We start from the raw sequence: 13,637 nt of genomic DNA, 5'->3' as shown, positions 1-13,637 counted from the left end.
CCAATAACAAGAAATTCCATTGTTCAGCTATGCGTCCGAGTCAGGCCTCTATTTCACCAACCCAACGACATTATTATTGAGTTTTGTCCTCATCAGTTTATCTCATAGCTATTGTGTTATAGCCTAGGACTTGTAATTTAAAAGCCCTGACTTTGTCCTCAGCTGTGTTCCTGTAGAAGTGGGTGCTGTGTTCTTAGCAATACAGTAGTTAACATAGACCAGTGTTTCTCCACCTTGGTCCTGAAGGCCCACTGTCCTGCATATTTTAGTATTTTAGTATTTTCCTTGCTTTAACACACTCACTTCAACTCAGTAAGGGCTTGTTAATGAGCTGATTCGTTGGATCAGGTGTGTGGGGAGCAGGGAAAATGCTAAAAAGTGCAGGCCAGTAGGGCCTCCAGGACCAGAGTGGAGAAACACTGACAAAGACTACAACTGAACAATAGTAAGGATAGTTAATAAAGCAGTAATTGATGTTGATTTTGTCAATATTGCTATGAGGATGTGTCTGAAAGGTCTGTAATAGGTAGGCAATATGAGCAAATTAAACATCCCTATATGAGACCTCCTACTGAGTAATTATCTGTAGCAAACACTACACCTATTTCAAATATTTGCTTCCTCGTACTAGTCAGGTGCAGAATGCAGCGGCATGCTACTCTAAGAGTAAAGTAAGGGCTGTTTTTCAGGCTTTTGCACTTCAGAACAGAAGGTAAGACCCTTGGGGCATTTTATACACTCATGCACACCTGCACTATCTCATGCAGTCAGTCCTGGCAGCAGTGTGATTATGTGGAGTGTTTGGTGTGGTGCACTGAATGGTCCAAGACTGGGCGTGGGGAAGCTTGTGTGAATCCACCAGATTAGGCCCTGCCTAAATAAAAGCCTGCCACACCTTTAGCTTAAAACTTGGTGTTTAATGTTACTGTGTATGCACATATGAGGAAGCATATAAAAACAAATGTATGTACAGTATGTACAGTATGTATGCACAGCCTGAGACATAACTGAGAAAGAATAATAGGATTAGGCCCTTCTACATGTGTTTCAGCAAGATGAATGCTAGATTAACAAACAAAGCAGCTCCGAAGCCCCAGCATACCTCTAACATTACAGTGTGCTAAATCACTCCCCACTTTTTGTTATAAACACATTTGCTTTATTCACAGATGGTTCTGTTGTGCTGTGCTGTTTTCATTGCAATGACTGATACTGGTCGAGTGAACACGGTAAAGAAAAGTGAATGATATTTACATGCTAATAAAGAAAAGTGATCAGTTTTGGTTTAAATCCTGTTATTACAAACATCCTGAAGACTAAAACAGGATATTAGCTTTTGGTGTCTTTGTATAGGCCTCTGTTGTTGTACGCAGACCTGGCCAGAAATATTTGGATTGAAGGTTTAGTATCCACCCTTTACATTATAGTGGAAAACTGCGAAGCCACTTTGATTAGTTCTTGTCTCTCTTTTCATGTTAATGACGGATCCTCCCTAAACATCTGTCAAGAGAACAATGGCTAAAGACCGAGATGATTCAAACATGTTTGAGCCATTACGTCTGATTACATTTCCTCTCTTCAGCTCCTCCTTTTTGTTGGCACAAGTGCTCATTGTGGTGAATCGTTAGTGCAGAGGAGTGCTGCAGCTAAACCCTGTGCGGCTGCCCTGCCTATAACAAAGCCTGCCTGCTGGGGGATACAATACAGAATGGATTGGATCTTACCAACTCATTTAGCGCCTATTGTTTGAAATGAGCTGCAATAGCTCAGTAGACTCAGCAGACAAGATTCCATGTGTACTGTAAACATCAAGTCACCTGTAAAGTTTTTTTTATGATTTAAAGGGGAATTCCACCATTTTTTTCAAAATGAAAGCTTAATTCACTCATTGAGATGTAAACAAGATCATTCAGAGTGGTTTAATGTGAAATGATGTGTAGTAGGGAAACTTTTCAACTTCTTTTAGGTGATAGGAGCCAGGGGTCATGATGTCAACACAAATATAGCCATTGTATTTGCTATACAAAATGACCAGTGAGTTTTTCATGTAATGATCATGGTAAAATGGTGATGAATGTATCTAAAGTTTTTTGAATGTCCTGCATTTATCTTTACGCCAAAAATGGATTTTACGTTTTGCACTAAAGCTTATCACAAAACTATTGTAAAGCAAAAACTCAGACATCAGATGGCGTATTCATAACCATTTCATGTAATAGCTTTCGTTGAGGGACCTTCTAAAGGCATTAAATGCTTTAGATGTCTGGTTCATATCATCATGTGTGAACAATTCTGACTCTAAGTTTCTCTAGAACAGAGTATTTCACATCCGTGTTGGTTTATGTACTTTATTGATCCTACAAGGGTCAATAAATTCTACCGCAGACCACGCTGAATGACTTTTTTTTTACATTTTTACTATTGAATTATATGCAGACATTTGTAATTTTTTGTTGTTCTGTCTTTGAGATGGTGGCTTGAAAGTACACGGTATATGTCTCAACTCATATTATAGTACTAATGTATGTTTCTCTCCGGTTTATTGACAAATTTAGCCTTGCATGCATGCTACTGGGGTGAAGTTCAAATATTTCCTGTTTCTAAAGCTGTTAGAAACGTGAGGCCCGAACCTCAGTATGGTGTGGGACTGTGACATGTGTCATTAGTTTGGCCACCAGTAGTAAAGAACGTGAGAGGGAACCACCTGGTATAAAAAAAAAGTGATGGGGAAATGGAGGAGAGGTAGGAAAAATGTATAAAAATAGATTCAGATAGCCCCGGTGACACATGGTGGCAAAACAAACAATATCAATGTTTTACAGCCCTCCTAGTGGATACCAGCAATGCATAAAATCTGTTGGATGCAAGACAGATGAATCTGCCACTCTAATTCAGTGCATACACAGTACACTGTGGATGCTGTTTACAGACTGCACAATGAATCTAAACACATCCCACTGAGCTGTATGTCAGCCCGGCTCTCGATGGAGTCAAGATGAGCTGGGCACACTTAGTTAAGGGGACACGTGAGGAGCAGCTACCAGTGTGTCCTTCCCCTGCCCTTTCCTAGGATTTAAAAGCCTTGGAACAACAGGCCTGGTTAATGTTTGACCAGCACAGCCAGTCAAAGTGGGTACCAACTGCGTCGAGCCCTTATCACACAAAAACACAAATGTTTGAGCCATATCTCTTTAGCAGCCACAGACGGTGCAGCTGGTCCCTTGTTTAACGAGAGAGAGAGCCAGGTCAGTTCTTTCCTGTTTAAAAGGAAAGATACACTTAGGCTCATGATTGGATTTCATTCCGATAACATTATAATGGAAAAGAACTGAATTAAATGTCAAGGCGTAAGAAAATGTTTATTTTAGTGTTATTGGATGTCTTTGCAGTGCCTCTGACAGATATTGGTGAATGAAACAGCGCATAAAATTCAAAAACTTCTGTACTTTCACACAGAAAAATAATCTTTTATACATTGATGCTACAAATTTGAAGCATAATGTCATCTTACACTTATCAAATAATGTAACATCAACATTCTAATTGATCTGTCCATGCTCCACCCACAAATAAGGTCTTTTATAGAACAAGCTGTACAGTGTGTTGGCAAAAATCCCATTCAACCTAATGAGAACTTGTCACTAATGTAAAGTTTCCAGTTTAAAATGCTACCAAACAGGCAGATAAAAGCAGAAAGGTTGAGAACGACGACAATGAATTTGTCACCATGCTAACGTTAAAAAATTTACACTTGATCTTTCCAAAGAATGTGACGTTTAATATGCATACAGAATAGTGTCAATTTATTTGCAAGTAACGCACAGAAGAATGTTTGGTGCGTCAGACTCCTCCCTGAGTGGATGACTCTGATGATTACATGCGTACTGAAAGAGAATTCAAAGAGAACTCAAAGAGAAATAGAAACTTGATGAACAATGTCTTGCGAGGATGTAAGTGAATTATCTACTTTTGTCATCACATCTTTATCAGTATAGTGTTGATTCTAAATTTGGGACCTAAACATCAAGCTGGACCTTCTTTAGCCTGTGCGTGTGACGTTGATATGTAAAGACGTATGGCCCGGTCCCAGAAAATAATAAAAAGAATAATAATAAGTTACATTTATATAGCGCCTTTCATGATCCAAAGGTCGCTTTACATAACAAAGGTATAAAAATCCTGTGAAATCCAACATGTCTCTTTATAATAATTATTTTTTATTTATAATTTATTAATGATTTTATTTATTAGGCTTTACAGGACGACTCGCAGTAGCGCATGAACACCATATTTTATCGTGTCTTTTAGCAGTAACTCAGATACTTCTGTCTACGGACATCCCGTATAAATTCAAATAATGCATGGCCACGACTTAGTAAGGCATGGGATGAGATCCTAATGTGTGGCCATGACTTAGTAAGGCATGGGAATGAGATCATTAAGTTGTGGCCATGACTTAGTAAGTGATGACGAGATCATGCCTTGCTAAGTTGTGGCCATGACTTTATTATCTTTTTCCCATGCCTTACTAAGTCGTGGCCACACATTATTTTTATTTATACAGGATGTCACCAGCAGGGCTCCATATCTTTCAAATTATAACAAGAAAATATTCATCGGAGCTTTAATGTGAGTGATACAGTTTCTCATTATGTTGATTTTTGTTTTTTTTCTTTTTTTGCTGCTGTTCTGTAATGTTTGTCAACCATTTTTGGGTGGAGTATAGAAAGGTCATTTCTCTCTACTCCACCGCCATCTTCTTTTCTCTTCAGCAAGCATCTGTATTCACCTTCACATTGCCTTTGGATAATCACTTTCTGCTTACAGAATGAATCCTTTTTGTGGGTACTTCAGGGACTTGGGGCGACTCCCACCAGCTGTATTCTGGGGAGAGAACGCAGGTAGGCCTACGGTTAACCAAGTAGCGGTTCAGGTAGCTCTCCTCGAGCTCCTGGGCTGTAATGTCCCTCTCTTGGTCCTGTAGAATGAGTAAAGAGCAGGCCCGGGTCATGGCTAACACCTCTGAGCACAGGCCGCCATAGAACTCGGAAGTGTAGTAATAGTCACCTTCGCCGTCAGCTACATAAGCCATCGAGTCTGGGTCGTTCTCGTAGGGATAATAATGTCGAGGCTTTCCATAGAATACTGGGTGTAGGGTGGCAGTCAGCTTGCCCAAGATTTCTGAACCCACTGTGTTTGTGAACTCCTGGTCAGCGTCAATGCAGTACACATAGTCCACTTCCAAATGAATCCGCTCACCAATGATGGATGCCAGCAGTGCCATGCGCCGCAGACCTAGCCTATCCCAGCCCGGCATTTCAGCCACAGGGATGACCTTCAGCTGCCTGTTGGGCCCCAGTTTTGGAGGAGGGTCCAGTTCTCTTGGACGGTCAGTTAGGACGTAGTAGGTGACGTAGAGGTTGAGAAGGAAGTGAAGCTCAGCAGAAGAAATGAGGCGGTGAAGGAAGTAGTTATAGTTCCCCACGGCCAGGATGGCCAACCCAGTGCGGACGTTGTGATGGGCAAACTCGTCCCTACGCCAGGCTGAGGACTCGCTGTCCCCCCACACCAGAGGAGCACCCCAAGGAGTCTTCACAGGAAGCTCTTCACCTTCCAAAGCTGGTTCTCTTCTCTCCACTTCTGACAGCAAAAGTGTGGAAACTGCAGCTAACCTCTTCCCCTTCAAAAAGTCTGGAAAACACATGGTTAGCAGCATTTTCCTTTCAGTAGTAACATTATAACATAAACTTTATTTGTCCCATAGGGCAGTTTAAATGGCAAGCATAAAACAAAGTACATTCAACAACACTTCATGACAAAAAACATAACACGTAATCCTTTACTACGTTTCTGACTTTTTTCAAAAGCACAAACCAGATAGTATACTCTTAAAAATGGTTCTTCAAGGCTCCTTTAGTAAAGAAAATGGTTCTTTGTAGAAGTATGAACACTCAAACATAGCATATGAATGCATAAATGGTTCTAAGCATGGTCAAAAGGCTTCTCTCCTTGATAGAATACCAGTTGTATATGGTTCTTTACAGAGCCCTTTAAAATTCTAGTATTCAAGAATGAGTCATATAACCCTTTTTCAGTACTATAGAACCCTTTTCGCTAAGTGTGGCTTTAAAAGGCTTTAAAACATGCAAAAATTCAGGTGTAACTGTGTTCAAATCTGTTGGAGTTACTCTGTGAGTGAATATTTTGCTCTAGGAATAATTCAGCTTCTCTCAGAGTGTGACTGAGGCATGCAGCGATACAACTAGTGTAAGGGAGCTTGGGGCCTTGAGCTGAAAGCAAGCTGAAACACGAACAGGATTCTGCACTTACAGATCAGTCCGGAGAGAACGCACACACACAGCACAAGCAGCCGCCTCCGATTTGCACAGTGAACACCTGTCGAATAGACATTGAAAAACGCTTGTATGCAATACCATGCATGTGGTGTTTACTGTGGGAATCTCAGTATAAGAATTATAGTACTTATAGGTGCACTCTGGCTAAAAAGCACAAATTTAACCACTACATTATAAAATTATAAAAACATATATAAAAACATTATTATATATAAAAAATGCAACTTGCCTCCTACATCAGTCTCACAGTAGTGTCTAGAGTGAGATTTTCTAGTTTAAAGACTAGAAAAAACCTCAGGGGTGCAAATCTGGTCTGAGGCTGGGACCAAGGCTAAAGTCTACATACAGCATAAAAGTAGGTAAAAAATGTCACCTGCAGATAGTTATCAAATTGCCATATAATGTGTATGTGTATAATGTCATACATTTTCTGATGCATATTTATCATCAGATTTTATTTTTGTTACATTTTTTGTCGCTGAAATTCAATTAAATCTTCTAACTGGCTTTTATTGATAATTATTCTAGAAAAAAAATCTTTGATAATGACAAATGTGAGTAGAAGAAGAGGGCAATGCAAGGGACATGCAAGACTCAACACAGAGTAAACAGAGGGGGCTTAATCTATAAAAACAGTAGACAGTAGAGCTACACAGTTCTCAAACCTTTTGAGACGTGACCCACCAAAAAAACAAACAAACAAACAAAAAAAAAAAACACACGGAACTTGTTGTTGAAGTGGGAGATGAAAAAAATCACTCTCAAAAACGTCATCTGTAATATAGGCTATGTATATTTTGACAGTCATCCTCTGCACCCCATAACCTTGAACCTATACATTGTATAATTACAGAAAATTCTCTCCTTGCACTTTGCACAAGCGCCCCTTCTGATGATGTGTCTTGAAGGTTGGAGGAACTTTTGAAAATTTACAGTTGCATTGGTGTTGGTCATTTGAGGGCAGCTCTTTAAAACCTTTTTTAGCTGGCTAATACAGAAGCCAGACTTCTAACTTTACAGCTAGGAAGCTGAATAAGACATTTGTATTTATTGGCCTCTGTCAGCAGCCACAATAGTTGTCAGGAGTTGTTTATAGCAGGTGGGAGGGGGGTTAGTTAGAGAACAATGATGGACGCTAGTTTTAGGCCAGAAGGTGGTTTTCTCTGCCACCAAGTTTGCTTCTTTAGTTTTTCACTGATGCTACAATGCAAATGTAGTTGATGAAGTTGTTGAAAAAAAGATGATTAGAAACCATTAGGATTAAAACCTCATGATTTTGTATTGGCTTAATTATTTCCAATAGAGACCACTAGTTTACTGTAGAATACCGTTAGATCCCATTAGGAAACCGCTGAATGCATTTAGAGTCAGCAATTGGTCAAACCATTAGGATCTTTTACATTGTGATATCAACCCATTAAGAAAAACAACAAAACACGTTACAAAATCATTAGGAACCAACATAAACACTTAATGGTTTCTATGGAGTTTTTCAACAGGGATGTAAGAATAGCATACAGACATTGGTTAATTAGTTACAGGATGTATTACTAAATCATCATATACTTGCTTCAACATGTCCAGTTGTGGTTCCATAGTGAATCAGCAACCACATACGCAAGTCTAGGTTACATTCAGGTAAAAGTGACCCAAATCTGATCTTTTTCTTCATATGTCATATGTTTTTGTGTGTGTGTGTGTTTGTTTGTGTGTGTGTGTGTGTGTGTGTGAACAGGAAAACACACTGAATCTGATGTGTTCGATTCCGATTTGGGCCACTTTGGCTACGTTCACATTACAGACATCGTGGCTCAAATCTGATTTTTTGTTCACATTCAACTTCTCTAACATGATGGTTGACATTCTAATAATGTGAAAAAACAGGCGTCCAGTATCCTCCTAATACTCCCACAAACTCCTAATCAGCGATGTCACTTGAATGAATCACACGCATCATGAACAACAAACAAACTAACCCGCAGAACAAGCCTGCGCTGTGAAGATGACCAGCTCTGAACAGCGCTCAGCTCTTCATTATAAGAGTGACATGAAGATGTAAAAGTGTCAGATGTGCTGCTTTTCCACTGTTTCCTGGCACTGACTTCAGGTTGGAGCTGCTGCCACGTTAAAGCTGAATGATGGCGCACGCGCAGTAGAAAAAATCTGATAAATTCCAATCTGAGCATTTTCATTGGCTGTGTTCAGACTGACAGCCCAAATCTGATTTTTGGCACATCCAGATTTTTGATAGTCTGGACAGCAAAAAACACATAAAATCCTATTTTTGCAAATCAGATCCAAACCACATTTGGAGGAGGTCTGAAATACGATATGAAGGGACTGCCCATATGGAAAAAAATGTATGGACATATATTTTTCTATATATGAAGTACATGTCAAATACATCGCAGTCCAGGCTGAAATACATTCCAAACACTAAAATGTGTTTCAGAACATATTGCCATATTGACCAAATATATATTAAAACACATTTGTTTTAAAATGTGTGGGGAAATATTACACCTAGAAATCCACCATATAAAAATGTATGTAAATATATTTATCAAGAACATTTGAAAATGTATAAAGTTTAGCCAATATATTGTCTAATGCACTTTACTGTTTGGAATACCTTTTGAAATTAATATGTATTCCACTATCTTAATTTAAAACACTAGCCAGTGAACCGTTAATATGGCAAAAGCAAGTCCTGTGAAAATGCAGTCCAATGATTTGATATACTGTTTATTGGAAATACATTTATACATACATCTTACTGCATACGCACAATGATTAATGCAAAGTTCAATGTAATACACAGATAGTTATATCTGTAAACTCTGCTGAAACTACATACAATTGGATGTATGTAATACATCGTAAAATATAATAATAAATACAAATAAATGCATTTTAAATATATATTTAACAAATACTTTTTTGGCCATTTTCACACATTGCAAAAATATATTTGATAAATACTTTCGGATTTTTCCATTTGCATTACCATTCTGTACTTGTTTAGCTTCCACGATTAGAAAAAGCTCAAAAATCGATCATTTTTTCTGTAAACTTTGTCGTTCTACTCTTTGTCTTTCAAGTTTGCACATGTTAACTGGTGACTACAAGCTTCCATTATGTTTGTTAGCTATGTTAGCCATGTAGCTCCAGTTCAAAACTAAAGAAGCAAACTTCTGACACCAAAGATGTTTAGGTTGATCAACTACGTTTGGGGTAAGGAGACAATTTCCTCATGTACAGTGCTGCACATTTTCAGCTCATAACCGTAAATCACATCTCATAATGTCACATAAGAAATTGAATGAATTAATCTGCAGCATGTTGAACTTTTATTGAACTGAAAACTTCTACGTCTCTGTGTTTTGTCCAAAAGCAGACAGTTTGCTAAACTCTGCTACAATCCCTCCAGCATTTTCATGTGAAAATGAGAAAAATGATGCACGCTTAAAAGATTCGCCACAAGACGGTCAATAATAGAAAGTCTAATCTGGTTATGGCCGTCTCAGCATGTTTTCATAGCATCTGAAGAAAGAGCCTGCTACCCCAAAGGCAGGAGGGAACCACAGGCTACTGAAACGTTCTGAAGATTGCAGAAAAATGCAAAACATGGACGATTAAGTGATGTTTCTAAAAAGGAGGATCAACATGGAGTAAGCAGGGAAGCCAAGGAAAGAGTGAAAGAGAGAAAGCAAGAGAAGGACAGAGAGAGAAAGTAGCGGAACAAAGTCCCACTGACCTGAGGGCAGTCTGGAGCATGGGAACAGTGCCATCTCTATCTCTCTCTCTATCTCTCTCTCTCTCTCTCTCTCTCTCTCTCTCTCTCTCTCTCTCTCTCTCTCTTTCTTTCTCTCTCTATCTCTCTCTTTTTTCTTTCTCACTGTCTCATTACTAGCCCTTTTCTTAATTTCTACCCTGATGTTTTCTCTGTTCCCTCCTCTTCCTTATTTTCAGCTCCATACCCGTCTGTTGTCTCACTCGCTCTCTTCCTTCCCTCTCTCACTCTTGCTGTCCTCGAGGTTCAGGAATCTGTTCCACTGGCTCTGACCCAAAGCAGCCAGATGTGTGGGGAATCGAGGCCAGAAGGAAAGGAAGAGCAGATACCAGAGTGAAAGGAGAGAGGAGCAGAAAAGAATGATGAACGGATCACACTTTTCAGCACAGAGATCTGTCTTTCACCTTCTGTAAGGCAGCAGTTTAGTGGTATGCATACTGCAGTAGAAGCAGGAGAAGAATTCATGTATAATTAATGTCTAGAATAAATCCAGACTCAGTATCTGACTATTCGTGAGTTGTTTTTTACTTCAAAAAAGAAAAAAAAAAACAGAAAAGTGTCAGTCATAGGCTACATTAAATATTAAATAATCAGTGTTATATGATATATTTAAAGTGTAACAGTACCTGTAAGCTCTGTTCTAAAGATCTTATATGACATTGCCTGTTTGTTTTTTTTTGTGTTGTGAGCAAGACTTTGGTCTTTTTGCTAGACTGTGCTTTCTGGGCACCTGCCAACTCACTTTTTTGCAATTTCACACCACAGTTAGTGCTGTTTTGATTTGTCATTTTGAGCTCATATTGTTGGAATATATGTTTGGGTTTATGTACCAAAAACAGGTACACAACCACTTGTAAATGGCCTCTGTTCTGATTGGCTCACCTCTGTTTGTGCCCCATTAATGAAGCAGCCTAGGCTGAAACAATCATTTCAGTGTGAAGGGGTTGAGCTAAACTGCTATAGGCTGAATAGGTGGATATATGTCAATCTGGGCTGAGTTCAGCCCCAAGTAAACGTAGTAAAATGTTTATTTAAATGGAAACAGTGGTGCATTGAACACTCTGTTGTATTATGCAAGGGTTGCAACTATGGCAGCTGAGAAGGCATTGCATAGTCTGTTAACAAAATACTTACAACAAACATGTCTTCTAATGTCTTCAATAGTTGTATACACCAAGCTGCAGCAGCTCGATTTGTAGAGGACTCTATTAGAATCCATAGTGTGCACTGCCTTTTTAATATGGCAAGGTTTATATACACGTCGCTGCTGATTGGGTAATGCCTCAGACACACTCATCAAACGAAAGAAAACTCACCTCAAAGCCAGTTTCACACCATTTCACAAAGTTTCAGTGGAACATGTCACTTAACACGGAAACCATAGCAAAATGGCGCACAACATTTTGAGATTGAACGTGCCCCTGTTTATTTGTGACGTCACAAAAAATTAAACAGGCTGTCTTTGTAGTTAACTTCTCTATGTGGACTGTGGACTTTAACAGTGTTTATATACTGCATCAAACTGTTTTATTAAAAAAAAAAAAACAGTAAAAAATGTAAAAGTTGTCCATAATTTGGGCCTAAATCTGTTTTGTTTAACTGTATATAATTGTATGTTTGGCTCATGTTTACAGAAAGATCGCATAAACCACCTAAACAAAATGTAATCAAGACAACATCAAAACGTGGGTATAAACTGCTCAACTGCCTATACCATAGGGTGACCGGATGTCCTCTTTTTGGGACCTAAAACTGTGTCTGTCCTGTATTTCTAAATTGCCTAATTTCTAAATTGACTTTCCTTTTATGTTGGCATCGGCTTTCTACTGTCTGCGCCATGCTGATCTCCTGCCCCTAGTGACCTCTTTTTTTGGAAAACAAAATATAGTAACCCTATCATAACAGAAGTGTTGTGGTTTTGTTCGCTCTTGGCCATCTAACCAAGAGCTTTCTCCCACTTCTGCCACAAGATGGCAGTATATTCTTTATAACATTCATCCTTCTGATGTTCACTATGATGTAGAGAGGTGACAAATTAAAGGAAAAAGCTGAATATAAGACTAGAGAAATAAAATGAGTACAGATACTTCCAAACGGATGTACTGCATGATACAGTTAAGCAATTATTATCCTACTGTGCTCTGTGGCATATTTACAAATGCTGAGGAAGCTCAGTTGACCTTGATGTTGGGTCAAGATGGGAAGAACAAAAGATCTCAGTGAGTTTAAAAGAGGGTTTATTGGGGTGCAGGAGCTTCAGTCACAAAGACTGCCCTACTGGATAGTGTTTCAGTAGGAACAATGACTTAAAGTAACATCTGCATTTGGATTCTTGTAAACAGGGTTGGAACTTGTGACTTGGAACGTGCGTTAGTGTGATATGTAAGGAAAACAGAAGAGCAACTGTTCCTCAGGTGACTGAGGATGTGTCAGCAAGAACAGTCTGTCCTCAGTGACGCAGAGACGGATCCTATAGTAGAGTTAAACCCCTCATTACAAAGACAAATGCTCATTTGAGAGTTCAGTGGTGTTAAAGCCATAAGCACTGGTCTACAGAGATGTGGAAAAAAAGATATGGTCAGATGAGTCATCCTTCACCATGTTCTCAACAAGCGGTCGAGTGCATGTGGTGTACACCAAGAGAGCAATACAAGCCTGAATGCTTGACCCCTACAGTGAGGCAGTCTGAAGCCTCTGTTATACCAATGGGAGGCATTTTGCTGGCATTTGTAAAGTCTGTAAGTTAGCAAATCACATGTATATAGGACACTCTAACCTAATCTGTAGTGTCGCCATGGAGCTTTTTCCTGTATAAGAGCTTAAATGTGTGTTTTTTTTTTTAATTTTGCGTAATTCAATCGTTAATATGTAACAAATTAATTAACAATGATTTGATGTGAAATAGTTCATTGTTGAGAAACTTACTGACACCGATTCACAGTGGTGGTGATAGGAACCTGGGGATACAATGTTTATAACACACATATAGCCATTTTGTTTAAAATCCAAAACTACCTGTGAACCTGCACATGCTTTATATGTAAAGCTGAGAGTAAAATAAATGTAAAATATTGATAAAAAATAAGTTTTAATTTGGTATTTTTACTTACAATGCCCTGCATGTACCTCTCCACCATAATCTAGTTCTGTAATTATATTTTAGGCCAAAACCTTCTCAAAACTATCACAAAGCAATGTCTAAGACATAAGTCAGCATATTCATAAGCAGTTCATGTAATAAGTTTCTAACGTAGCTTTTAGAGGGATTAAACTCTTCAGATGTCTGGTTCCTCTCACCACCACATCGAACAATTCTTACTCAGTAAGTTTCTCAAGCATTTCATAGCAAGTCAGCATTTCACATCAAACCACTCTGAGTCATTTTGAAAAATCCCCCTTATTCAAAATAGATCTATGTAACATAACCATCACTCTTTTATTTTTTGCTTTCATGTGTTTCTTTTCACTTTGTATATTTGGAGCATATC

General features: G+C 38.8%; 1 protein-coding gene across 1 annotated transcript; it reads right to left on the bottom strand.

The window, feature by feature from the left end:
- Positions 1 to 4,498: 4,498 nt before the first annotated feature.
- LOC118820652 (globoside alpha-1,3-N-acetylgalactosaminyltransferase 1-like) lies at positions 4,499 to 10,422 on the bottom strand. The gene is made up of 3 exons (XM_036589042.1): positions 10,114 to 10,422; positions 6,331 to 6,396; positions 4,499 to 5,691 (listed from the first exon to the last, which is right to left on the bottom strand). The coding sequence occupies exons 1-3, from the start codon at positions 10,145 to 10,147 to the stop codon at positions 4,811 to 4,813; spliced, it is 981 nt and encodes a 326-aa protein (XP_036444935.1). The 5' UTR covers positions 10,148 to 10,422; the 3' UTR covers positions 4,499 to 4,810.
- Between the last annotated feature and the right edge of the window lie 3,215 nt (positions 10,423 to 13,637).

Source organism: Colossoma macropomum, unplaced genomic scaffold (genome assembly GCF_904425465.1).
Source record: "Colossoma macropomum unplaced genomic scaffold, Colossoma_macropomum, whole genome shotgun sequence".
NCBI lineage: Eukaryota > Metazoa > Chordata > Actinopteri > Characiformes > Serrasalmidae > Colossoma > Colossoma macropomum.
Note: the sequence above shows the minus strand (reverse complement) of the source record. Positions and strands in the feature narration are given on the sequence as shown.